Here is a 24,588-nt window from a genome sequence, read left to right on the forward strand (position 1 = left end):
TGCCTGTGGGAGCTCCTGGCCTCACATCTTACAGGCCCAGCAAATGACGAGACAGTCTTATTAATGGCCAGTGTTTAATCATAAGGCACCGGCTGCGAATTGGAAAGAAGGCCACGCTGGACATTGGGAAAGCTGTTTCACTTCATCTCCGGGTACACTGACAGCGCGGCTGTCGTTACAGCCGAGACACAGCGCGCCGATAACCTCAGAGATGCCCACATCTCCCTCAGCCGCTCCGACCTCGGTCACCCCCTCCCGCGCTCCTCCAGGGCCGGCGCTCCTCCGCGCCGCCAGGGGGCGCTGCAGCACGGGGGCGTGACTGCCGCCGGTTCCGGGCGCTGCGGGGCCGCGCAGAGGCGCAGGCGGAGGAGGCGGTGTCGCCGCGCGGGGCCCTGCACGGCTCTCCCGCCCGCCCACCGGCACCCGCAGGTGAGAGGGGCCGCGGCTTGGCGGTGGGTGGCTGGGTGCTGCTCGCGGGGCTCGGATCGGCGGCCGGCGGGGCCTGGGGCTTCTGTGTGTGCGTGGTTCTGTGGAAGCCAGTGGTCGGTTTCTGTGCTTTCGCAGTTGTCCGTGTAGGTGTGTGTGGCGATGCGCTTCAGTATTTTACCCTGTGCAGTTTTCATCATCAAGCTGGGGGGGTTCTGTGGTCGCTTACGTATGTGCTGCTGCTGAAAGGTGTCCTGCCCGCAGCTGTGTGCTCTTCGTTGCCCCTTGTGCTGGGCCCTGAAATAGCTGGCTCAGGGAAATGAGCGGCCCACAACTCCCGCGGGTCAGTGTACGGTTAGATTTTTTTAGCTGGACTTAACTGCAGCTATAGCAGGACCAGTGGAGCGGAGCAGTATGGAAACAGAGCTGCCAGACGTGCTTTTCTCTTCGATAAAATCCTGTTACGATAAGAGCTGAAACCTCAGTCGTCCTTTGAGCGTAAGGAGAAACTTACTTCACTGCCATTAAGGACACTTTTGTTCCTCTTGGAATTTGTGAAAGGTTTGACTATGCTGCCTGGCGTTCCTCAGTGAAGGGAAGACTGAGAGAAATGAGTGTACAGTGCATGGCAAAGAATGATAAGAAATGCAAGACAAAGAGCAGGATGAGCTGCTGGCAGTGATGAAGAAGTGTGGAACACTGAAAGTGAGGGAGAGCAGGTAGATCCTGCAGAGGGAGGATTAGCACAGCTAAGATGGCCACAGATGGTTTGGACTGCTTCTTTTGTGCTTGATGAGCGATAGCACTATGTCCAGGAAATAGGCTAGCACAGGAAGGACAACTGTGATAGAAAGCTTGATTGTGTTCTGTTTTGATAATACTGCAAGGAAGAAACGGTTGTGCTAAGCATTCCAGTTGCAGCTTTGGTGCTTCAGTTTGTTATCAGCATAAGAAAAGCAAAACTCACTATTGGACTGGGTGAGAAATCTTTGTTTCCAAGCTCGGTTTGGAAAACTTGTCAATATTTAGTAAACCTGGTGTAAATGAAAACACATGGGGTACTGGCACATGAAGTGGCTGAAGGCAATTGCCTCAGTCAAAGCTGGATGTGAGTTACAATATTCATAAGCAAAATGTAAATGCACCACCGTGTTGCATCCAGTGAGTCCTTTTTTACTTCTTTGTACCTTGGTAACCCTTTCATGTATGTGGAAGCAAGCTTTTTAATGGGAGCAGATTTGATGTTAGGGCTCTGGAGGAGTCATAGATGGGGTTTGTACTTTTAAGTTGTATAATTTCCATCCCCAAGCCCGTAGCTGCTTTCTTGGTTTTAATGTTGGGAAAGATTCTTAGCATAATTCATTTTGACCTTGTAGTTAATGTAGATTGCAGTCTGTGATTGCTGGTTTTAGCTTTTGGAAGATAAACATCTTTAAAAGCAGTCTCTACTATCATTCTGCATACTTTTTAAGGTAAGCTATGTGCTAATGTTTATAATAAACTGGTTTCCAAATTCAGTAGTGCTGACTGATCTGTGCATGCATATTTCAAAAGTATGCTCTACAGATGGGTGTTCCTAGTGGAGAGTGGAGATTACAGAGCAAACAGGGCTTGGCTTCTCACTTTGTGCTGCTGTTTGGACTATTACCCAGTGGCAGGGCAATATACATTATTCTGCTCTTAATTCGCATCTCCGTGGCGCAGTTTATAGGTTCATAGGTTCATAAGGTTGGAAAGGACCTACAAGATCATCTAGTCCAACCATCCTCCTATCACTATCCCTACCCAACTACTAAATCAAATCCCTTAGCACCTCATCTAAACGCTTCTTGAACAGCGCTAGGGATGGTGCCTCAACCACCTCCCTAGGCAGGCCATTCCAGTGCCTGACCACTCTTTCAGAAAAAAAATGTTTCCTCAGGTCTAATCTAAATCTTCCCCGGCGCAACTTGTGGCCATTCCCTTTCGTCCTGTCGTTATTTATCAGGGAGAAGAGGCCCACCCCCTCCTCACCACAACCCCCCTTCAGGAAGTGGTAGAGTGCAATAAGGTCTCCTCTGAGCCTCCTCTTCTCCAGACTAAACAATCCCAGCTCCCTCAGCCGCTCCTCATAAGACTTGTGCTCCAGACCCCTCACCAGTTTTGTTGCCCTTCTCTGAACACGCTCCAGGGCCTCAATGTCCTTCTTGTAGTGAGGGGCCCAAAACTGAACACAGTACTCGAGGTGCGGCCGTACCAGAGCTGAGTACAGGGGGATGATCACCTCCCTGCTCCTGCTGGCTACGCTATTTCTAATACAGGCCAGGATGCTGTTGGCCTTCTTGGCCACCTGGGCACACTGCTGGCTCATGTTGAGCCGAGCATCAACCAACACCCCCAGGTCCTTTTCCTCTCTACATTCTTCAAGCCATTCTGGCCAAGCCTATAGCATTGCATGGGATTATTGTGGCCAAAGTGCAGGACCCGGCACTTGGTCTTATTGAACCTCATCCCATTGAGCTCAGCCCAGCTGTTCAGCCTATCCAAATCCCTCTGAAGGGCCTCCCTACCCTCAGGCAGTTTGACACATCCTCCCAACTTGGTGTCATCTGCAAACTTACTGAGGGTACACTCAATTCCCTCATCTAGGTCATCAATAAAGATATTAAACAAGATGGGCCCCAAAACTGACCCTTGGGGGACACCACTCGTAACAGGACGCCAGTTGGACTTAACTCCATTAACTACTACCCGCTGGGCACGGCCCTCCAGCCAGTTCTCCACCCAGAGAAGAGTGAACCTGTCCACACCAAGGGCTGCCAGTTTCCTCAGGAGAATACTGTGGGAGACTGTGTCGAAAGCCTTGCTGAAGTCCAGGTAGACTACATCAACAGCCCTTCCCTCATCTAACTGTCTGGTCACCCAGTCATAGAAGGAGATGAGGTTGGACAAGCCCGACCTGCCCCTAATGAACCCGTGCTGGCTGGGTCTGATCCCTTTATTGCCATGCACGTGTCGTGTGATTTCCCTCAAGATCATCTGCTCCATAACTTTCCCTGATACCGAGGTCAGGCTGACAGGCCTGTAGTTCCCCGGGTCTTCCTTACGGCCTTTCTTGTAGATGGGAGTCACATCGGCAAGCCTCCAATCTTGTGGGACCTCTCCAGATAGCCAGGAATTCTGATAGATGGCAGAAAGTGGCTCGGCAGTCACCTCTGCTAGCTCCCTCAGCACCCTTGGGTGAATCCCATCTGGCCCCATGGACTTGTGGCAGTTCAGATGGAGGAGAAGATCTCTGACCGTCTCTGCTTGGATCACAGGGGGTGCATTATGTGCCCCGTCCCGGACTTCCAGGTCAGGGCAAGTACCGTGTGGACAACTGTCCTGTCTATTAAAGACAGATGTGAAGAAGGCATTGAGAACCTCAGCCTTTTCCTTATCATCTGTGGTTACATTCCCTGCCTCGTTGAGTAAAGGAGAGAAATTTTCCTTAGTTTTTCTCTTGCTGTTAATATATTTGTAAAAGGGTTTCCTGTTCTCCTTCACAGCAGTAGCCAGTTTAAGTTCAAGCTGGGCTTTAGCATTTCTAATTTTCTGCCTGCAGATCTTGGCCAGTTCTCTGTAGTCACCCCAAGTAGCCTGACCCATCTTTCAGAGGACTTAGACTCTTTTTCTCTCAGAGTCTCAACAAAAGTTCCTGGTTCATCCACACTGGTCTTTTTCTCCTCCGGCTCGACTTACGGGACTCTGGGACAGCCTGCTCCTGTGCCTTTAAGATTTCCATCTTGAGGAGCATCCAGGCTTCCTGGACCCCTTTACCCCTCAGGAGCAAGTCCCCAGGGACCCTTGCAACAAGTGTCCTGAACAGGTCAAAGTCTGCCCTCTGGAAGTCCAAGGTAGTAGTTTTGCTAGTCACCTTCTTGATGTCACCCAGAATAGCAAACTCCACCATTTCATGGTCACTCTGGCCAAGACAATCTCCAACCTTCACATCTCCTACTAGTCCTCCTCTGTTAGTGAAAAGTAGGTTTAGCAAGGCATCTCCCCTGGTAGGCTCTTGCACCAGCTGTGTCAGGAAGCAATCATCCACACATTCTAGAAATCTCAAGGACTGCTTCCTCTGCGCAGTATTATATTTCCAGCATATGTCAGGGAAGTTGAAGTCCCTCATGAGAATGAGTGCTGGCCATCGTGCAACATCTACGAGTTGTTTATAGAACACCTCATCTATTTCTTCATCCTGACTAGGTGGTCTATAACAGACCCCCACCACGATGTCACTCCTAAAGACTATCCCCCTGATCCTTATCCATAGGGACTCATCATTCCATCATTTCCATGGAAACATCATTTCCAACCTCAAGCTCTTCAACATCAAAACACTCTTTGATATAGAGAGCTATGCCACCACCCCTTCTTCCCTGTCTATCCCTTCTGAAGAGCTTGTAGCCATCAATCCCAGTATTCCAGTCATGGGAGAGGTCCCACCATGTTTCTGTAATAGCCACAAGGTCATAGTTAGCCTGCCTCACAATGGCTTCAAGCTCTTCTTGTTTATTGCCCATGCTGCGTGCATTGGTATAGATGCACTTCAGCTGAGATATCTGCCTCACCCCTTTCTCCAGCACAGCCTCCTTAGGCTCTTTACTGGTGAGCCCTGTTTTATCCCCTTCCCCCATCACAGCTAGTTTAAAGCTCTCTCAATGAGTCCAGCTAGCTCCTGTGCTAGGATTCGTTTCCCCCTTTGAGATAGGTGCATCCCATCAACAGATAACAGGCCAGGAGCCGAGTAAACTGCCCCGTGGTCAAAAAACCCAAAGTGTCTGTCTCTACACCAACCTCTCAGCCAGTTATTCATCACCTGTGTTTTCCTAGCCCATTCTGTGTCCTTCACCGCCCCAGAAGGTATGGAAGCAAACACCACTTGTGCTCCCACCCCTTGAACTAATCGCCCTAATCCCCTGAAATCTCTTTTCATAGTTCACAGACTTCTCTGAGATATTTCATTGCAGTCTGCCTGAACTACGAGTAACAGGTAGTAGTCGGTGGGGCGTATCAAGTCCGGGAGTCTTCTAGCAATGTCCCTGATCCGAGCCCCAGGGAGACAGCACACTTCCCTGCGGTTTGGGTCTGGTCTGCAAATGGGGCCCTCAGTTCCCTTTAGAAGGGAGCCACCCACTACGATCACCTTCCTTTCTTTCTTAGTAGCAGCAGTCTCAATGCACGGAGGTGACTGCCTTGCCATCGGTGACCTCCTGCGGGAATCTTCCTGCACTTCACCCCTTATCACCTCTTCAACATCCAATGCTGCAAATCTATTGCTTAGGGGTATCTGGGGACACTGGGGAGGCAGAGGGGGAGATTGCCCACGGTACCGAGCAGGGCACCGAGCAGGGACTCTCTGCCAGCCCTCCCTATCCCTCAGATATCCCCCTTCTGCCCTACGGGGACAGGTCAGGGAGTCCACCACCAACTGCGAGGGATCTCCCCGGTGCCTTTCTCTCTGGCGCTCTAAGGAGCTACTCCACCAATCTCCCGCTCACAGTCCCTGATGGCCCTCAGTCTCTCAACCTCCTCTTTCAGTTCAACCACCGTGCTAAGCAGATCTTCCACCTGCTCACACCTCGCACAGGAGAACTGCTTAGCACCCTCATCCAGCAGTAGCGGGCTCTGGCACTCCTTGCAACCAGAGACCTGTGTAGCCACGCTTCTAGGCAGACCTTCTGTCTGGGTCGCCACAGCCTTTTTAAGGCAAGCCCTCTGTCTAGTAGAGACCATGGCACAAAAAAAGTAAAAACAAATAAATGAAAAATTGAAAGTAAATAAATAAATGAAAAATAGTTTATAATAATATATATATATATATATGAATTGTAATAACTTAAAAATAAATAAATAATAATGATAATTAAAAAATATATATATATATAAAAAAAACCCCACAAACAAACAGTGGGTAGTGACACTTCGCTGCCCGCCCCGAGCCCTATTCAGCTGAGGGATGTGGCCGAGGGCGCTGAAACCCTGGCAACGCGTACGCGTCGTTAACGCCTCGTTAATGTCTCGCGAGAACAGCCGACAGGTCCGGCCGCTCTCACTCGGTTCCGAGATACAGGAACCTCCCGAAAACCCGCCCTGTATGGTTTGGTGTTTACAGCGTGGATATTTTGAAGAATACCCGTTTTTTTTCTCAGCCAGGCCTGTCACTGTTACACAGTATCGTTCTTAACCCCTGAGTTGCTTTTTGTCCACTCCATATTTGGGATGTTGCCACCTTAGGGCCCTGCGTTGTGTTCCTTTGTGAGACTACTGCTTTAGCAGCCTCAGATGGCAATTACGTGTATCTGATACCTTGTTACGATTTGGAAATCCGCGGTGCTTGCTGCAGAGCAAAGGAGGAAGGATTTCTTGCTGCTCCTGCGGTGTCAGCTGCCCGTGTTCAATAGACTGATCAGTGACTTCAAGGGTTGCAGCAGTGACTTCATTTTTCAGATGAAGGTGATTGCATGGCACATAATGCAGAATGGTGTTCTTTGAAGATTTTACTCTATGTGTTTTGTTTTATAGAAGCACGAGTTGAAGTAAACCCTGTCGTACCTCAGTGGCAGGCAGTGTTTGAGGTCTGGTTAAATATTAGCAGGGCTTCTATCTTCTATTTACATGAGGAAATAGCAACCAAGCTGAATACTACATTACAGTACGTACATTTTAAAGGCTTCTTTGGATTTTTAGTTTTTATAGTATTGACATTTTACAAGCTGGGGCTCAAAAGGCATAGTATGCATATTTTATAAATAACTGAATTATTTCTTAGCAACTAGTAACGTGATGGAGATCAGAGGTGCTGACATTGTTGAACAAATAAATTAGATTCAAATATTTTACTTTAAAATACACAGAGAGAAGGACAAGTTAATTTGAGTTATCTGAGAGTCATTGATATTTACTGTTGTATTATTTCGTTTATGTTTTTCATAGCCATCTTGAAACTATGTGGAAATGGGGTAGTGGAGACGATTCTCCTTCCAAAGCAGTAGTAAGTAATGAATTACTTTTCAGTAATAATTCCTTTAGTTGATATTATGCTAATAATATGCATTTGCTCTTCAGTAAAGAAGTTACTTGATTGCTTTTACCATCTTTCACTTTTAGGACACTAGAAGTAGAGTTGGGTTCTTGCTTCCAGTCTGTTTGATATTTAACCATAACAGAACTGCTTTATTCCTCTTCATTATGCTTTTCTTGCTTTAAGAGAACATCTGTAGGAATTTTATGGGCTTTGTCCTGAGGGTTATTTGTGCTTAGCGTGTTCAGTAAAATATTTTGTTGCCTGTAGGTTCAGTAACAGTACTATTGGATGTCATGATGAAAATCCAGTAGTTAAGGAAATTCAGTTCTTGTACGTCAGTTGCTCAGCATTTGATACAGCTATTAATTATTTTCATGATTTGCTTATCCATTCAAAATCAGTGTTGCCACTCCCCTTAAAAAAAAAGAATATTGCTGTAATTATGTTAATCCTTATTTTGGGAAATGTCTTATTGAGGGAAAGGTGTTTTTTATTTCTGCTCCCTTTAAAATAAAGCTGCTTTAAAGCCTCGAGTAGAGTTAGCTAGATACACTTGAAATCTTTGAAGCTTCTTATTATGATTCCTCACAGATGACTTTTGGGGCAGCAGGGAAAGTTGCTGTGCAAGAGAATTTATAAGGATGAGGAAAAGGAAGAAAATGCAGGGAATTCCTGAGGTGGCAGATAGAATGATGTAATGGTCTGACTGAACTGTAGTACGCTGAAGAGTGTTCCTACACAGAAGAAATCAGATCATTACAACTGTGCTTTGAGATCTTTTTAACATGGTTTTATATAACTCATGTTACTATATCTGTCAAACTGGCTAAGACCAGTCTGGTATGTGCACAAGTAGTATATTCGTGTTTTAATGTTACATTCTAAAAAGATCTGGTGTGCGTGTTTAAAAAATAAACACACCTCCCTGCCTTCCCCCGCCTCCCAAAAAACCTTAACAAAACAAAACCCCATCAAAACTGATTTTTTTTTTCACAAGGACCATTGTCTGCACCATTTTGTTTGTTCAAAGTGTAGTTAATGTCTGCAGGCTGTGGGCTCACAAGATGCAAGGAACATGTCGGTGACAGATTTGACTGAACAGCTGGCAAGTACTGAGCGCCTCGTCATACAGCTAAAGGAGCTCATTCGAGAGAAGGATGCTGAGCTGCGAAGTAAAGATCATCTCTTAAAGGTACTGTGTATGTATTTCTGCCAAAAAGACTGTTCAGAAAACCACTTTAGTCCTGTTTATCATAAGCTGATTTTCTAAATAAAAGCTGAACAGTCATCTACAACAACTGGAGGAACTTTAGGAAGCTTTAGTAGTGATCAGCTGTTACTGACGCCTGTGAGTTAGAGCTTTTTGCTGATGGATTGTCTGTTCCAAAATATTAACTGAGTTTAGGTATTGTGCAGACAGCAGTCTCTTCCAAAACTTTGTTTTGGATTTAGATTTCTTTGTTTTGTTTTTAGATGTTTGTGTGTTTGTTTGCTTTTAATGGGAGAGTTGAAGGATGCAGACTAAAGCTCTTTATGGCTGATATTTGTAGGAGGAGAAGGAATCTGCTGATGCCAAACTTTCCAAAGTGAAGCTGCAAAACAAAGCCAAGGTTGCATCGTTAACCTCACAACTGGAAGAACTCAAGAAACAGTTATCAGCATCAGGAAGCTTAGAGGAAAAAGCAGAACTGAAAAAGGTAAATGCCCTTGAGCTTGAAGGTGGACGGTCTAATATGCTAGACTTGAGCATGGAACTGAAGTCCCAGTTTTGAGCTGCTTAGGTCAGGTTAGGAAAAGATAAACTTTGTAGTTGCTGTCTCCCAAGCTGTGTATGTCTATCTAACCTACTTTTCTATAGAAATCTAGAAAGTTGTGTTCTTTTCAAATTATTATTAAAATAAATGAAAAGATTGTACTGCTCTTTGTCTTATTGTCATCTCAAACTCTTCATGCATGAATCAGGAATATATATTTTTAAGAGGAAATGAAACTAAAAAACTCACCTCATAATTTTAATAACCAGAACAACAGTGGAAATCTAAAAATGGTCTTGGAAGCAAAATGTGAGTTATATGTAGTAATCTTTCATTTTAGGTGACTGATATTTTGCCATTAAATTTGTGCTTTCGTATGAGAGTTGTTTTCCTTTCAAAAAAGCATGTTTTAATGTCATTTAACTTCTATAAAATAACTTCCACACACTTAAAAGAAATACTGTGCTACCTTTGTTTAGCTGCTTCTTGGATTCATATGTAATGGAATAAAAATAGCAATCACAAGTAAAGACTACCTTATTTCACCAGTATTATTGGAATAGGTTGAAGTACCCCAAAGTCAGTCACTACCTATCTTTGGTATTCAAGACTCCATGTTTTTGCAGCCATCAAGAGATGGTGACCAGGAAAGTGCTGCAGCAAATCGTGGGAAAATATTGGTGCTGAGAAAGAGAATTGAAGAATTAGAAACCCAGATCACGCAGAAAAATGAAGAGTTACAAAAAAAGGTGGTATTTTAAGTGATGCTAAGTGTGTTTTTTCACATTTGTGGTGCAGGATTATCTTTAAAGGCTTTTGGTTGAGAAGGCAGAGATGGTTATATGTTATAATTTGCTAGAGAAAATAAAGTATTAGTTATTTCACTGTATCTTCAGTTAACAGTGACCTTTTGAGAGTACTTCTGTAGTATTTTGATAGCAAATGGAAAAGGAAAAACTGTATCACCTGTGTGGGTTAAAGTCTTTAAAGCTTTTATTTTGAATAAAAATGTTTTTTTGCTTCAGTTGCAAAAAGCAATTCATAACAGGAAGAAATTCAAGCTAGGATTAATTTTGTGTTCTGTGAATGTTGTTGACTGTGGGAAATGGATGGATTATGAGTGCTACAGAATTTCAGTGAGAAGCAAGCTTAGTAATTAAAAGTTATGGCTAAAAAATGTTTAACTGGGTTGTGAACGCGGTGGCAGTTTTTTCAGTAACTTAAAATAGGGTATAAGGAGGTAATACAAACTGTTCTGTGCTGTAGATGATAGAAGTATAGATTACATGCAGTGTTGTGTTTTCATTTTCAGGATACTGAACTGGAGGCTCAGCGCTGTCGGGGGGCTGAAATGGATGCCATGTTGGCAGAGAAAGAAAAGAAATTAGCTGACAGAGATGCCTATATCATCGATTTACAGATAGCGTGTGGATCAGGTGGTGTTACCAGTGAAGTACTCTTGCCCAATGAAGAGCTGAAGGTATATTGTCAGCTCAGATATGAAATTTTCGTTGCAATATCAAGGAACCAACAAACCCTGATATTATATGATCAGACCTTTTCTGAAGCATAAATAATCTGCAGTTATTTACGTGATTATAATTTCTTTGCTGGTTGTCTCATTTGTTTTAGTTTAGATCTATATTTACTTTAGTCAGTATCATTAATTCTGACTTTGGAATCTGCTGGAAAACTTCATTTGAATTTATACCAAACCTGGGTTTCTTGTTTAATGTTGCTTAATTTTAGAGGGAGGGCTGAGAGGTGGGTTTGTGGTAATTAGCTTTTCTTTATCCTGGATCCATTCTTCTTATCATCCTACCATTTTTATTCTAAAGAACGAGCTGTTCATTAAAGAATCATCACTACAAAGCATGGAGATTCTTGTTCAGCAGCTTAACAAGAAGGTTGGAGACAGTGAAGAAAAGTGTAGCCTGTTCCAGGAAGAGATCGAGAGTCTTAAAAATGTTCAGAACAACGAAAGAGAACGTTTCCAGAAAATGGAAGCAAAGTATATGAAAAATGTAAGTAAATACTGTAAAAAAAAAATTACATCTGTCATGATTACTTGGGAGAAGAGGCCCACCTTTCTACAACCTCCTCTCAGGTTGTACTGAGTGACAAGTTCTCTCCTCAGCATTCTCTTTTCCAGACTGAACAACCCCAATTCCCTCAGCCGCTCCCCACAAGACTTGTGCTCCAGACTGTCACAGCTTTGCTGCTCTTCTCTGGGCATGCTCCAAGGCCTCGATGGCTTTCTTTTCATTTGAAGTTTGTTTGAGGCACGTTTCATGCAAGTTGGAGGTTTATCTGTGTACATCATTGTCTTTGGTAATCACCGAAGATGCCTACTCTGTTTAACTGCTAAGTGGAGATAAAATTCAGACTTCAGAGAAGTCTGTACTTTAGTTAGTTCTCTGTTCTTTTAATGTACTTTTCTGAACTGGCTTCGTATTTGCTTTGTATGTGTTTTCAGGTACAAGTGCTTCAAAATATAATTCATGAAAAGGAAAAGGAGCTGGAAGCACAGGGAAAGAAACATGAGCAGGAGCTCTTTAAATTAGCTGCTAAATGTGATGCAAGTGCTGACTTAGAACAGGTATATTGCTTTGTCTTACCTATGAGAGTTTGGATTAAAGTAATTAATAACCTCTATGACACTATTTGGATATATGCTTGGGAAGCTGAAGATAAGACTTCCTATTTGTCTTCTCAAAGTTTTTATCTCTGTATTGATAGCTTGATTATTATTATTATTTTTTGCTAGCTGCTAAAGGCCTTGAAGCAGAAGCTCCATGAAAAAGAAGAAGTCATGCTGGGGAGAACACAGGTGATAGACGTGCTGCAAAAAGAACTGGATGCCAAGGACCAGGAATTGAATGTAAGAAACATCATATACACCCTGCTTAACTCATCTGGTCAATTAGAAGTTCTGAAAATGGTTGCTTGTAAACAACAATAATTCTGTGTAAAATACTCTGAGAGTTTTTGACATGTACTGATAATGCAATCATGATTGTGCAAGCAAATATTAACTTCAGTTAGCAAATGAATTTTAAGGAGGAGGTAAATTGTAAGAAAAATTGAAACTGTCAGTTGTCACTCAGTTTGTTTTGACTAATTCTAAGAATTTGTACATCAAAGACTTTTTGCTGTCCAAAACCTTCTATTTCTCTAGTTAGAGTTTGGAGAGAACTCCAAAACTGAGGCTTTATTTTTTTCCCTTGAAGAGTGTTTTGCAAGTACTGTACCCCTTCCTTAAGTATTTCTACTGATATGCAAAAGCCAAGGTTCTTTGTGTTAAGCACCTGATGTGAACCCTGATTACAGCCTTTTGAGTGCTGCTGCTTCAGTTCAACAATCTAGGAAAGACATTGCAGTCCCTCAGACTTTTGAGGCCCTTTCTGAAACAACTTGTCTGAGAAGTGCCACAGCCAACATTTTAACCATAGTATTTCTAAAATATTTTCCACTTTTCAAGTGGATTGTCAGCCTCACAATCTATTGGAAATAATTTAAACTATGTAACCAGGTAGGCATCCTGTCCTGCTGAGATAGTTAAGATCCACAGCAGAAGTGAGTGATCCAAGCTAAATCTGTGCTTTATTCAACCTTCAAGTTTGTTATGCATTGTGCCTTATGCAGGCTTTTTTTCCTGTCACAATGTGAATTTAGAGCAGTTTAAACTGTGGTGGAACCTTGGTCTTAGTATTAAAATAACAGGAAGTCTTCCTTTATGTAAGCTGCACAATCACATTTTGAGAATGTTGTCTCTACTGTCCTTCACTGCTTCTTTACATGGGCAGTTTATGGATTATGAAAGCAGGCTTTTGCACAACAGATCTCATCTGGAGAACTGCTTTGTTAGAGTGATCTGTAATCTTTTCTAGCTCTTATATTGTAAGTAATGTGAAAGCACTGAAAGTAGAATAAGCACCAACAGAAAACTAATTGGCAACAATATACTGTAGAAAAGGACTAGATGATAGTTTGCTAGTTTTAACAGGTGTAAGTACCAACATCTGAACGGCATTGTAGTGAACGTTCACAATGCTTGATAAAACTGGAAGATTCCAACAGTGATCTAATGCACCATGCAACTGAACGTTCGTTTTTATTTAACTTTTGCCTCTGGAAAGAGGTTACATGTAGTTTGCACCCCAAAATAGTGATGCTGGTTTTTTTTTTGTTGTTGTTGTTTTTTAAAGTTCCCGTGCAGGCCTTTGAAATTGAAGCTGAATTTTCTGTGCTAGAACCAGTTGACCAATAGTAGCACCCTTTTCTAATTATAATGTGATGAAGTGTGTAAGAATATGCATGTAATGTTTCACAGTGGTACTGAAAATACTTCGTATTAAAAAAAAATGATTTTTTTCTTAATAGGAGATAAATGAAAACATGAAACGCCTTCTATCTGAAAAAGAAAACCTCCAGTCTAAACTGGATGCTGAGAGACATGTATTGAGAGCCCAGATCAAAGACATGATGGAGAAACACATGCTTGAAATGACAAAAGTGAGGGAGAAATATGATGCTGAACTGCATGAAATTAAGGAGAAACATGAAACTGAGCTGCAAGAGAAGGATCAGGCTCTGTTTCAGCTTAAGAAACAAGTGGCAGAATTAACTGGCAGTGGGCAGACTAACTCAAAAGATGTTGCAGATCTGGACTCTACATCCAAAGAGAAGATGGAAGAGTTAGAAGGTATCCTATTTAAAAACTTGTCATGTATGGAGCGTTACTTTGCACCATAGTCTTACATACTGTGTGCCAATTTCATTCGTTTTTCAATTAGAGCTACATAAAATCCGAAGGGAAAGTTGTCACCTTAACAAGTATCTGTGCTCAAGTAGTGTATTTATGAGGGTTATGAGAATGTAAAAATACCACATAAGCTGTAAACTGCTCACTGCGTTTCCTAATATTTTTCTTCTCTAAATGCAGTCGCCTTGTGTAAGTGTTGCTTTCAGTTGATAAAGAAATTAAACACAGATTCCTTACTGATAATCGTTCTGGGATTTTAAATAATTTTTATGCCTTGCTTCTTAGTACAATTGAAATTGAAGATAGAAGAGGCCAGCAAATCTGAAGCTAAGTTTCTGAAAATGAAGGCTTGGTCTAAGTCAAGAATCAAACAGCTGGAAGATGAGCTGAAAAATGTATGTACATCATTTTTTAATGTTACAGACCTGCTTTTAAAAGGACTTTACTTGTCATAAAGAAGTAAAATATGGGGTAAATAGAATATTAAAATAATTTATTCAAAATAACTGTATATAAAAATTGAATGGATGCTGATACAGGGGGAAGTTGCGACAAAAAAGTACACATTTTTATGCATTTGAAAAGCTTACAACTGCTTTTTATTTTAGTTTTCATCAAAGAATAATGATCTATCTGCCTTGAACAATCGTGTGTCAGAATTAGAAGTTGAAAAGGAAGAACTGGAACTAAAACTGCAATCGTTACATGAAATCAGAACTCAAAACGGTAAAACAGAAAAACCAGCAAAAATCTTTTTTACTTTCCTATTGCAGATGGCTCAAAGTAAAGAGGCAAAGTTAAATGGACTTCTGTTTTTTTTGTTTGTTTTAGATTTTCATTGTGTATCATTTTAAAAAACGGATTTGGAAGTAACTTCATGCTGCTTTGAGCAGCAGCATACAGCACTTAACTCAGGGTTACAACTCAGTTGTTCCTCCTCAAAACCTACTTGTGCTTTATAGTTCAGGCCTTGCTGCATTAGAAAGAATGTGTCTTTTTTCTATGCTTCTATTATTTTCCAATTGGTTTCGTACTGTAACAGACCTAATCTGTGATTTATTTATTTATTTTTGGTAGAAGAATTACTGACTAAGCTGGAAGTCTATGAAGAGCAGCAAAGGAAGTTGCAAGCTGATCTTGACCAAGTTACAAAGAGAGCAGCTTCCCAGGTTAACTTTAAAATTGATCTGTATGATTTGTATGACTGACTCAAGCAGCACGTTGGAAAGTATGCTCATTGGATGTTAGTGCTGAAGATGAGTGATATGTGAAATAGAGATGTCAGTAGCTGTTAAGTAGCAAGCTGACAGGATTTGAATTAAATACAGATTTCTACTTACTTTTTTGCGTAGTTTAGATTATAATTCCCTAAACTGCTTACAATTTATTTAATCACATTTAATGTAAGTTATCAAAGTGTGACTACTTATTACTCTGTGTATGATCTGAATAACTTTCAGAAGAAAATAGCGAATGAAATCTTAACAAATATCCAGGTGTGGATGATAAAGGGAGAGGATTCAGAAGATTATCCCAGAAGACTTCTAGATAGATTAAACCTTATGTTACTCTTAGTGCCTAGTGATTTTGTACAAGCCCAGCAGCAGAATAACCAGTTTGAAAACACTTTGCTGAAGGTATTATCTATGAACTTACATGATTTTTTTTTTGTTTGGTTGGTTATTTCTGTCTTCCCTTCAAAGAAAGCCTAGTTTTAGAAATCTAACATTCTTTCTTATTCTACTCATGGATAAAAGTAATAGTGATTTCTTACCTTAAGTAAAGGAAGTTGAATATTGTTCTACTTTGAAATATTTAAGATGAGCATGTATAGGAAAAATATTCTGGTTTTTAAAAAAGCACTTCTCTTTAAAAATATTTTAGACTAAAAACACAGCTGGCAAGTAGCTGATATTTAGATAGCTTAGATATTTGCTAAGTGATGAGGTTTGCTTTTCACACCATCTACAATAGTTATCTTTATTTTCATAGACATTTATGTGAAGTGGCAAATTATGTGCATGACTTTCACTGTGAATGGTTTGCCAAATGAGAGTCATTTATGCTTATGGTGGCATTTGGTGAATTTATTTTCATGCTCAATTTCTCTTGTTAGGCTAGTGAATCGGGTAGTGTGGATGAATCGCAGGGTCAATTCTTGGAATGGCAAGAAAATGTACCAGAATCAGAGGAGTCACGTGATCGAGTCAGAGAGGAGAAATCTGCTATGGCCTTAAGAATGGCTCAGATTGAGGAGGAGAGAGAAGGTGGGTTGATTTTCTTAGTTAAATTATCACGTACATAATATGATGCGCACATCACATCTTATACATTCGTCTGTTCTACTTCAGACTGAATTGATACTGTTCTACTACGACTTATTTATGTAATCTTAAGGCTTGCATAGCTAGTGAATTTGCTTAAATTTGCAGGTTTTTCTCCTATGTCCTTGATTTTTTTTTTTCCACATGGTCAATTTTTTTCTTTGCCTCATTTTTATGAATAGATGTGCTTGTTCTGTTTGCCATCCAAGTTGCTGCTCTGTAAGACAGCTTGAATTTACTTTGTCAGTGTACTGTCCATATATGAATGAACAGTGCTTAAAAAGTTCACCTTATGATAAAGCTGCCTGCCTTGAACAGGTAGTGAAGGTGTGGGATACTGCAGTTCTGGTTTAAATGTGATACTGGGTGGTGCTTGAGTAAAATGTAAGATAAATTTTCCCTTTAAATATCATTAATTTCTAATCTGAAATTTTTCAAAGAATGTTTAGTAATCTGTTAATAAGTGTCACTTGTGTGATCAGTTGAATAACAGTAAGTGCTACAAAAAACATTTTGGGTGATCTCAGGCATTGAAGTTTTCTAAATTATTAATTAAATAGTTGATAAGTGGAGTATCTGCTGTTAAATCTCATAAAAGTCTGGCTAAATTTCAGTTAGTTTTTACTGTGTATTTTCCAAGTAATTTAGTACTTCATTATGATTTTTTTTAGTTAACTGTGTGGGGATTAATAGCACATTTCAGTGTGCACAACCTACCATCGTAATTAATTCAGTTAGAGAACTTGAGTCTTCTCTTTTTAATCTGCAACTGATTAACTATTTTTCATTTGAAGGATGAATTTGGAAGTTGAGTACATAAGCATAGAAATGTTTTGAAAGGTCTCATCTCATCTTTTTGAGGGCTTTACCATGTTATGTTTTGGAACTGAAAGAGAATATTCCCTTTGTTAAAACAACCTGTTATCTCGTATGTGGTAACTGCAGATCCACATGCAATATTAATAGCAGTTGTAAAATTTCATCTGCGTCAGTCTGTGTTTAATTTTGCATTTTTTCCCCTTGAGATAAGCATGACTTTTCTGTTTCTGTTTTTTTTTGTTCTTCCTGCCGTTACACCTGATGAGCCCTCAGCGTCCCTTCCCCCTCCACTCCTACCCTACACTGTGATTTGGTCAGCCAGTGAGAACATGGTTTCCCATCAGTTTTGTGCATGCAGGTTCCTGCAGCGATGGCAACTTGTAATGTACTGTTGCTGATTTCTTCTGGTGATAGTTCTTTTGAGGAAATTACCAACAGTACCTTATAATGTTTGCCATTGATGGTATGTGGGTTTTAACAGTGCGTGTAACAAATGCTGTCTTTTAACTTGATTTTTTTTTTTCCCTCTTGCAAAGCCAATTTCTTCATTTCTATTAACCAAATCATCTTACTGTATTTTCTTTGTAGTAACAGCTGACTCCATATTTCTAGAGAATAAGTTCTTGGCTTGCTGCAGTTGGATTATAACTAACTGAGAATCAAATTTATTTATAAATTCTTAGAAGAAATTGAAATTCATTAGTGTTTTTTAAAAAACAATTATATTCCCCCATGTAAATTGCAGGATTTATTAGCATTAATATTAGTTATGAATATTTTAAGCAATCTATGAACCTGCTGCTCATTCCATCATAGTGGGAATTTGCCAGATAAGGCAATTGTCTATTTTGGAATGAATGTATGAAGAGCTACAAAATCCTAGGGGATGATAGCATTGACTGATGTCTATGAATTCTGGCTTGTTTCCTCCCTAAACCACTAAAGATTGGGATTTGTAACATGAACATTAACACACAAGTGCAGATGCATCGTTGGTTAATTTGAATGCAGTGTGAAGCAGAGTAAAAGCGTTTTGGAAGTTCTTCAGGTTTTTACTTCAGATATAATTGCAAAAGAAAGGCTTCCTTTGCTGCTGCAGAACATTAGGAAATATATTTATTTACTAGTTGTTGTTAAAGCAATGCTGAGTTAAATTTAACTGAAAATTTACCAAAGGGTTCCACACCATTCTAAAGCTCTGATTTCTGTACTATCATTTTTCATCTGACAGCGTTAATCTGACTCTTTCTTTCACTACCAAAAGCAAAAATAGTTGGGTTCATTATGCTTAAAAGCAGATGACTTCAGTTTAAACTTAAAGGAATTTAATTTTTTCAAAGAAATTAAATTCTGATCTTGAATAATGCTCCCTGGACTACAGTAATAGCAAAGATATGAGATGATCAGAATTTGGCACGTCTCTATGTACTTTGAAGAAGCACGTATAGTGATTAAAAAGAAAATTGAAAAAAAAAGTTGAATTCCTCTTTGCACGAGGCATGCAGAATGAATGCTTATGGTGAAAGAAACCAAAATTTAATTAAAACCAAAAGGGAAATCCAGGCCTGCAGTCCTGCTTAAACAGCCCTTAAAGATTTTCTTTAACTTTTTTTGCTTGAGTCTTTTAGGACTGTTAAGCGTGTAGTTTTCAAATATTACAGGAGGAACTTTTTTCCCTTCTAATAGGTGTTATGGGAATGTGCTTTAATGAAGTCTTTTGAATAAGTTGTCCTTGTACAATTCAGATGAAAGCTGAGCATTCCCAGTGTGATCTAATAGTTTCTGGGTTTTACTTCTCTGATGCATAAGCAAAATGTTGTCTGAACTTTGCACGTTGTGAAGACAACTGTGTATTGATGTGGTTAAATTGAAAGCTAAATCTGTGATTATCTTATTTTCAATTGAAGTATGGAGCCACCTTTACTTTCATTTCTTTTCACCAGCTGTTCTGTTTTGTCTGCTTTGCATGATTCACCTGCTGCCTAATCTGTCACCCCAAATGTGTTTTGTCAAATCACAAAACAGATGGGAATGTACTTTTAAATGAAAAAGCATTTCTAACAATGAACAAGATTCATACCTTAGCTGTCATATTCTGAATTTATTCAGTGTGTTTTTTAAAAATGATTCTGTATTTGTCTTTAGAAGAATGGTATTATTAATGTATGATAAGATGGTTTGATGCCAGTTGCAGTGTAACACTTGCTTGTGACTTCCTCATATTATCAGACTCACGCTAAATTGAAGTTGAAACGGACACATTATTTGCATAAAATTAATGTGATTGTTCACATTACAAAAAGTACAGCTGTCTCAGCTGATATTATGCAAATTGGATGTATTTTAACCTGGTAGAATGAGAGGCTATGTAATTTAGCCTTTAATTGGTTGGATTTATTATTATTTTAGTGTCAGCATAACCTCACCCTTTCCAGTCTCTTGTATAAAGACTTCCTTTAGAGTGATGAAGAAGTAATGTTAGACTTCAGTTTGCTTCTTCTTAGTGAGATAGATATACAGTCTTTATTCTTGCGTTCTACTGAGTAATGTTGGAGGGAAATCACAAGGTGACTGCTGTGGATTGCTTCTTTAATCTTGTTCTATCAGTCATTCATAGGGACTTCAGCTGTCCCAGGTCTCTTTTCGTGTAGTAGCGTCTGATATAATTGTAATTACTTTCCTGTGGCACAAAACTGATTGAGGATGACTGGTTCTTTCCTGGCTGCTCTGATCCAGCCATAGTCTCAGGGCAACAGGAGCTGGAGGAGGAACTGACCACAGTTCAAGGAATGGGCAGGCTGGATCAGGCGGGAACAAAAAGCAGTCAGACCAACAGGAATCTTCAGGTGGGTTAAAAGTTATGAATATCTATTTTACCTGTATATTAATGAAAATATGATGCTTTACAGTTGGATAGGTTAAGGGCTTATGAACTTACATCTGTTACGTAAATGAAAACTAGATAGGTTTGTTAGTAAACTAAATGATTGTGTATGTAGCCAAAAGATGAGGAGCAATTCTAGTGGGACCACACCTCTCAGTTCCTTGAGTCATGAGCCTGCTTAATTTTGTGTTGAAAAATTATGAACTTCTCTCTGGAGTAATTCATATCCTCATGGCTGTGTACGTGCTTCATATGTTAAGGCCATGTTTTGTGTTAGATACAATCTTTATTAATTTCTCTGTTGGGAGATTTACTGAATGGGTTAGTAATTAATGTCAGTTCATTCAGGTTAACTTTGTAGTAGTTGGTGCTGTTGCTTGCAAAAAAAACCCAATATTTTGTAAGAATAATTAGGATGTCACTTACATAAGCTTGCCATTGGAAGAATAATTTTATGTTTAGTTAATTCCAGTACTTCACCGTGAATTTCAGAGGATGCTGTTAAGTGTGGAAACTGGAATCAATTAATGTTTCCAAACATAATTAGCTGTTGGCCTCTCCGGTGCCTGAGGGTGTCTTCAGAGCTGTACAAAAGATACTAGCTACTGCACAGAGCCTGTGGGAGACTGCTTCTCTTGAAATGGCAGTTTGAGGCCAGACAGGTGTCTGTAGTGATCACGTATACTTATGTTATGGTTTTATGATTTTTGTTGTATTATTGATATTCCACATCATAACATCATGTGGTGTATTGGGAGTTAAAGAGTAGATTAAAAAAAATCATAAAACCATAACAACTTAACGTTTGTGGATCTGAATCACTTGCTGGGTTTTAGAATATTTAACTGAAACTGCACTTCTAATAACAGAATATGTATTTTACCCTTGCTTCTTTTCTTCTTTTAATTAAATGCAACTCTTATGTTTTGCACATAGGAAGAGTACAGCTTTGATAGAAAACAGTGCTTTCAAGAAGCATTGAATGTCACCTTGGATAGCACTGATTCAGCTGAAGGAGAAAATATGGGAGGTTGGTGGCCAGAATACACTTCACCTAATGCAGGTGTGATAGAGACTAGTCAGTTTATTAAAGCATGCACGGCACCTGTATTTTGTTGTCTATTTTTGTTTTCAAAATTCAACTAACAACCCATTTGTGGTGTATTCTATTCTTTGTTGAATTTTTTTGGCTTGCGTTTTCTTCTGTTTCATTTTAAGCATGTGCGTGCTGGATGAACTGCCTAGTTTTGGTTCAGAAGTAGAATATAAATATTATTAAACACCGGAATTGTTTGAGCCTTGGTGCCTGTGAAGTACCCTATGTGGCAAGGTCGTGTGGTTTTTAAGTTATGAGTCTTGTTCCTGTGAGTGTATTTCTGATCTACATAACTATTTTGTTTGGAAAACAGAATTGTATTGAGCTGCTGTGTGTTTTGTAGTAAAAATCAAATACCTGTTCATTCATGTAGATGCTCTTCTATCTTTGGTAAAAGCTCCTAGTATGTGTTGTTGGTAAAATGGAGTAGATGCACTTGCAAATTTTGATATAGACTTGTTTACTTTGTTAATATAGCTTAAGATCTGATCTTGTAAGTGTATTAACTCATGATTAAAGTAACATCAGCCATATTATTAATTGGGACACAGTATGGGTTAGAATATTTCTGCCAGGTTCTCTATGAGTTATGGAGTTATGCCAGTAGCTTTTAGTTTTTGTAAAGTAAAGGACATGTTTATCATTTAATATTTGCATGTGCAAGTCCTCAAGCCTTTCCACTGGAAGTGATTGTGATCTAATTGTGCCCAACAGTGGTGAAAATTGTGAATATAAAGGTGAAAGTCATTTGTAGACTTCAGGGTTTTTTTAAATCTTTCCTGAAGTAGTTTTTCCTCTTTGACTTAAATAGGCTTACGGAGTGTAGTTGAAGAGTTGGAATTGGAAAGAAATCAACTGCAGGAACAAATTCTGTTTCTAGAAGAACGTTGTCAGGATTTGGAAGATAGAATGCAACTTCAAGGTAGAATGGAAGCTCTTCAGGTGAGCTGTTGTATTTCTCTAAAAACTGCTATTGTTAAGAGAATCGTTTCATTTTCTCTTCACAGTCTTACTGTAACACAAGAGTGTAAATTTGCAACTAGCAAAAATGCCTAAAACCTATTTTATAGTCTACACATGCTATATTATGCTTTAAAGTTTAAGCCTGACACTTCTATTCAGCAAAAGTAGAAGTCAGCACATGAAGAAACTTGTTTGGAAGTAAGCTTCATTAATTTTTGCAGAAAAGTAGTAAAGGTCAAAATAATTTGTATCCGTCTCTGTAGGATGCCTTTGTCAGAAGATTAAGAGCGGAACTGGTTTTTTACTACTAGGATAAGTCTCTCTCTTGTCCCTCAATTCATAATTATATCTCACATACGACATACATACATATATGCATAATACAGATGTGTAACAGATAGTTTAATATATTCTGTAATCAGTGAATGCACGAGAATGAACAGTTAAATAAATACTGACATCAGAATTTTTAAGTACTTTTATAGTATTGCCTGACTGGTAAGTTACTATGCCTGATACCTTCTAAACCTAGTTTCCAGTAAATGAAACAACAGATCTCTTCCTCATGCTCCTCATGCTTTGTGCATTGCTCATAGTTACCTGCTAAATTGCGTCTACTTATTTGTTTATTTACTTCTATATAATTATTTTAAGATACGAGACAGCCTTATTCATATCTGAGAATCTTTTAACAAAACCTTTTGATACAGGTAACGTTTGATGTAAAGGAAGAAGGGCAGCTATTGAGGGCTGTACAGGTGTGTTCTGCCTCCTCCAGAGTGCTAGCTTATTTTCATTAGAGGTGACAGGTTTGCCATGTTTGTCCTTTGTGATGTTGGTTCTCAATATGTGTTCTGGTTTTGCTTTCTGGTTGCCATTAGATTTTCTGTGGTTTTATTTTTGAATGGGTGCAGTGAATCTGACTACAGTAGGACATTTGTACTGTTTCAAGAAAAAAGTGTGAACGACGCTTGCTTTCTTTCTCTTCTCTATGCAATTCCCTGTATGCTAATCTAATCTCCTGCAGATTTTTTGCATTTCTTTAAGATGAGAAGATGTGCCAAAAAGTTACCAGTTTGGTATTATCCTCAAATCAATGAGGAAAGTGTGTTTTCGAAGCAGTAGCTTCCTCTGTTGAATTAAATAAGGTGCCTTAACACTGTGTGTGTGTGTTGCTTTTGGTAAAGAGCAGTGATCCTTGAGCTCATTTTATTATTAGCATCACTGAAGGAAGTATTTCTGAAAGGTAGATTGCATCGATCTCAACTTGTGGTATTAATGTTGTATTTGAACTGATGAGTGCTTATATGCTAACAGCCTCTTACTGTGTAGGGTGTAAATCCTCTAGTGAGTCACGTTTTTGGAGCTCTAGTTCTCTTATGCTATTCTGGATGTATGTGTGCAATAATCCTCTTGATTAATTTTTTGTTGCAGAATGAAAATGAACGTTTGCAAACTCAACTTGCCCAGTTACGCAGCCAACAGATTCAAGATGCCGAAAGGCATCAAATTCTGATATCTGGCTTGAATGAGCAGCTAAAAGGGTAAAATAAATGTTCTCTATAACTGCACAGAGGATACGCTTTCTTTACTTTAAACTTCTAATAGAGCAGAAGTGTAATCTGTTAAAACATATAAAATTTATTTACTTGATTCTAGCTTCTGATTGCAGTCAAAATATTTTTGGACTTGCAAGTTTAAATGAAAATGGTAGAAATGATTATTCTTTTAGGAACATAGTTTGGGGGCTAATAAACCTAGAAAGCCTAAAGCAAACTTTGTTTTCAAAATGGAATTTAGTTACCAAAGGTCTGTATGTGTATTTTCTTCTTAGATTGAGTGACAGAAATACCTTCCTTGAGACTTCACTTGGAGAAAAAGAAGAAAAACTGCTAAGCTTAACAGAAAAACTGGAACAAATTGAAACTTTGAGAAAAATGCTTCAAGAAAGGGATCTGATGAACAAAGAACTGGGAGAGAAGTTTGTTCATAGTGAACAAAAAGTAAGTTACCAAACAGTATATAATAGAAGTGATGAACACGGGCCTCAACTTTTGATTTGTACGCCATCAACAAAATTGCTGTTTTTGTAGCCAAAAGATTTGGCTCTTTTGTTTCATTACAGCTTTGTTCACGTCATATAATTACTTAAAGTTGGGTGTAATGAGTACTTAGACACACCACAGTGCTTTGCATGAACGTATTGGTGTTTTTTGAGTGTTGTCTTAGTTAATTTCACTGTATAAATTCCACTGTTAGGTAAGTTCAATATTTTAACATCAAATTTTAAATATATTTCTATGATACAAATTTTTATTTTTAATACTAAGCTGAAAGAAGTCTTAAAGAAATGCAGTGCATTTGAAGTGGAGAATGCTGAGCAGAAAAAAGTCATCAGTGATCTAACAGAAAAAGTTGCTACGCTGAAGGAAAAGGTAAGTCAAAATGGAAATGAATGACTTTATTTTAATTTGGCATGGTTCATTTAATTGTCAGAAAAAAAACACCC

The 24,588-nt window shown here is 39.4% G+C and overlaps 1 protein-coding gene across 11 annotated transcripts in view; it reads left to right on the top strand.

Annotated features, from left to right (window-relative positions):
• The first annotated feature begins 356 nt into the window (after positions 1 to 356).
• Positions 357 to 24,588, top strand: part of LOC136060459 (golgin subfamily B member 1-like) — a 43,456-nt gene continuing 19,224 nt past the window's right edge. For 5 of the 11 annotated variants that reach the window (XM_065755005.1, XM_065755009.1, XM_065755015.1 and 2 more), the window contains exons 1-21: positions 357 to 429; positions 7,384 to 7,441; positions 8,523 to 8,666; positions 9,025 to 9,171; positions 9,855 to 9,977; positions 10,541 to 10,708; positions 11,067 to 11,252; positions 11,705 to 11,827; positions 11,996 to 12,109; positions 13,612 to 13,933; positions 14,279 to 14,388; positions 14,602 to 14,719; positions 15,071 to 15,162; positions 16,110 to 16,260; positions 19,873 to 19,982; positions 20,957 to 21,083; positions 21,928 to 22,058; positions 22,790 to 22,837; positions 23,514 to 23,623; positions 23,914 to 24,082; positions 24,410 to 24,514. In XM_065755005.1, coding sequence (XP_065611077.1) covers positions 7,397 to 7,441; positions 8,523 to 8,666; positions 9,025 to 9,171; positions 9,855 to 9,977; positions 10,541 to 10,708; positions 11,067 to 11,252; positions 11,705 to 11,827; positions 11,996 to 12,109; positions 13,612 to 13,933; positions 14,279 to 14,388; positions 14,602 to 14,719; positions 15,071 to 15,162; positions 16,110 to 16,260; positions 19,873 to 19,982; positions 20,957 to 21,083; positions 21,928 to 22,058; positions 22,790 to 22,837; positions 23,514 to 23,623; positions 23,914 to 24,082; positions 24,410 to 24,514 — 2,643 coding nt within the window. In that variant the 5' untranslated portion in view covers positions 357 to 429; positions 7,384 to 7,396. Of the gene's footprint in view, positions 430 to 7,383; positions 7,442 to 8,504; positions 8,667 to 9,024; positions 9,172 to 9,854; positions 9,978 to 10,540; positions 10,709 to 11,066; positions 11,253 to 11,704; positions 11,828 to 11,995; positions 12,110 to 13,611; positions 13,934 to 14,278; positions 14,389 to 14,601; positions 14,720 to 15,070; positions 15,163 to 16,109; positions 16,261 to 16,575; positions 16,636 to 17,201; positions 17,600 to 19,872; positions 19,983 to 20,956; positions 21,084 to 21,281; positions 21,385 to 21,927; positions 22,059 to 22,789; positions 22,838 to 23,513; positions 23,624 to 23,913; positions 24,083 to 24,409; positions 24,515 to 24,588 lie in introns of those variants that run through there. The other 6 variants (XM_065755006.1, XM_065755007.1, XM_065755008.1 and 3 more) reach the window with 6 other exon arrangements.

The sequence above is a fragment of the Cyrtonyx montezumae genome, unplaced genomic scaffold, assembly GCF_038088225.1.
Source record: "Cyrtonyx montezumae isolate F1298 unplaced genomic scaffold, pur_monq_1.0 scaffold_10, whole genome shotgun sequence".
Lineage (NCBI taxonomy): Eukaryota > Metazoa > Chordata > Aves > Galliformes > Odontophoridae > Cyrtonyx > Cyrtonyx montezumae.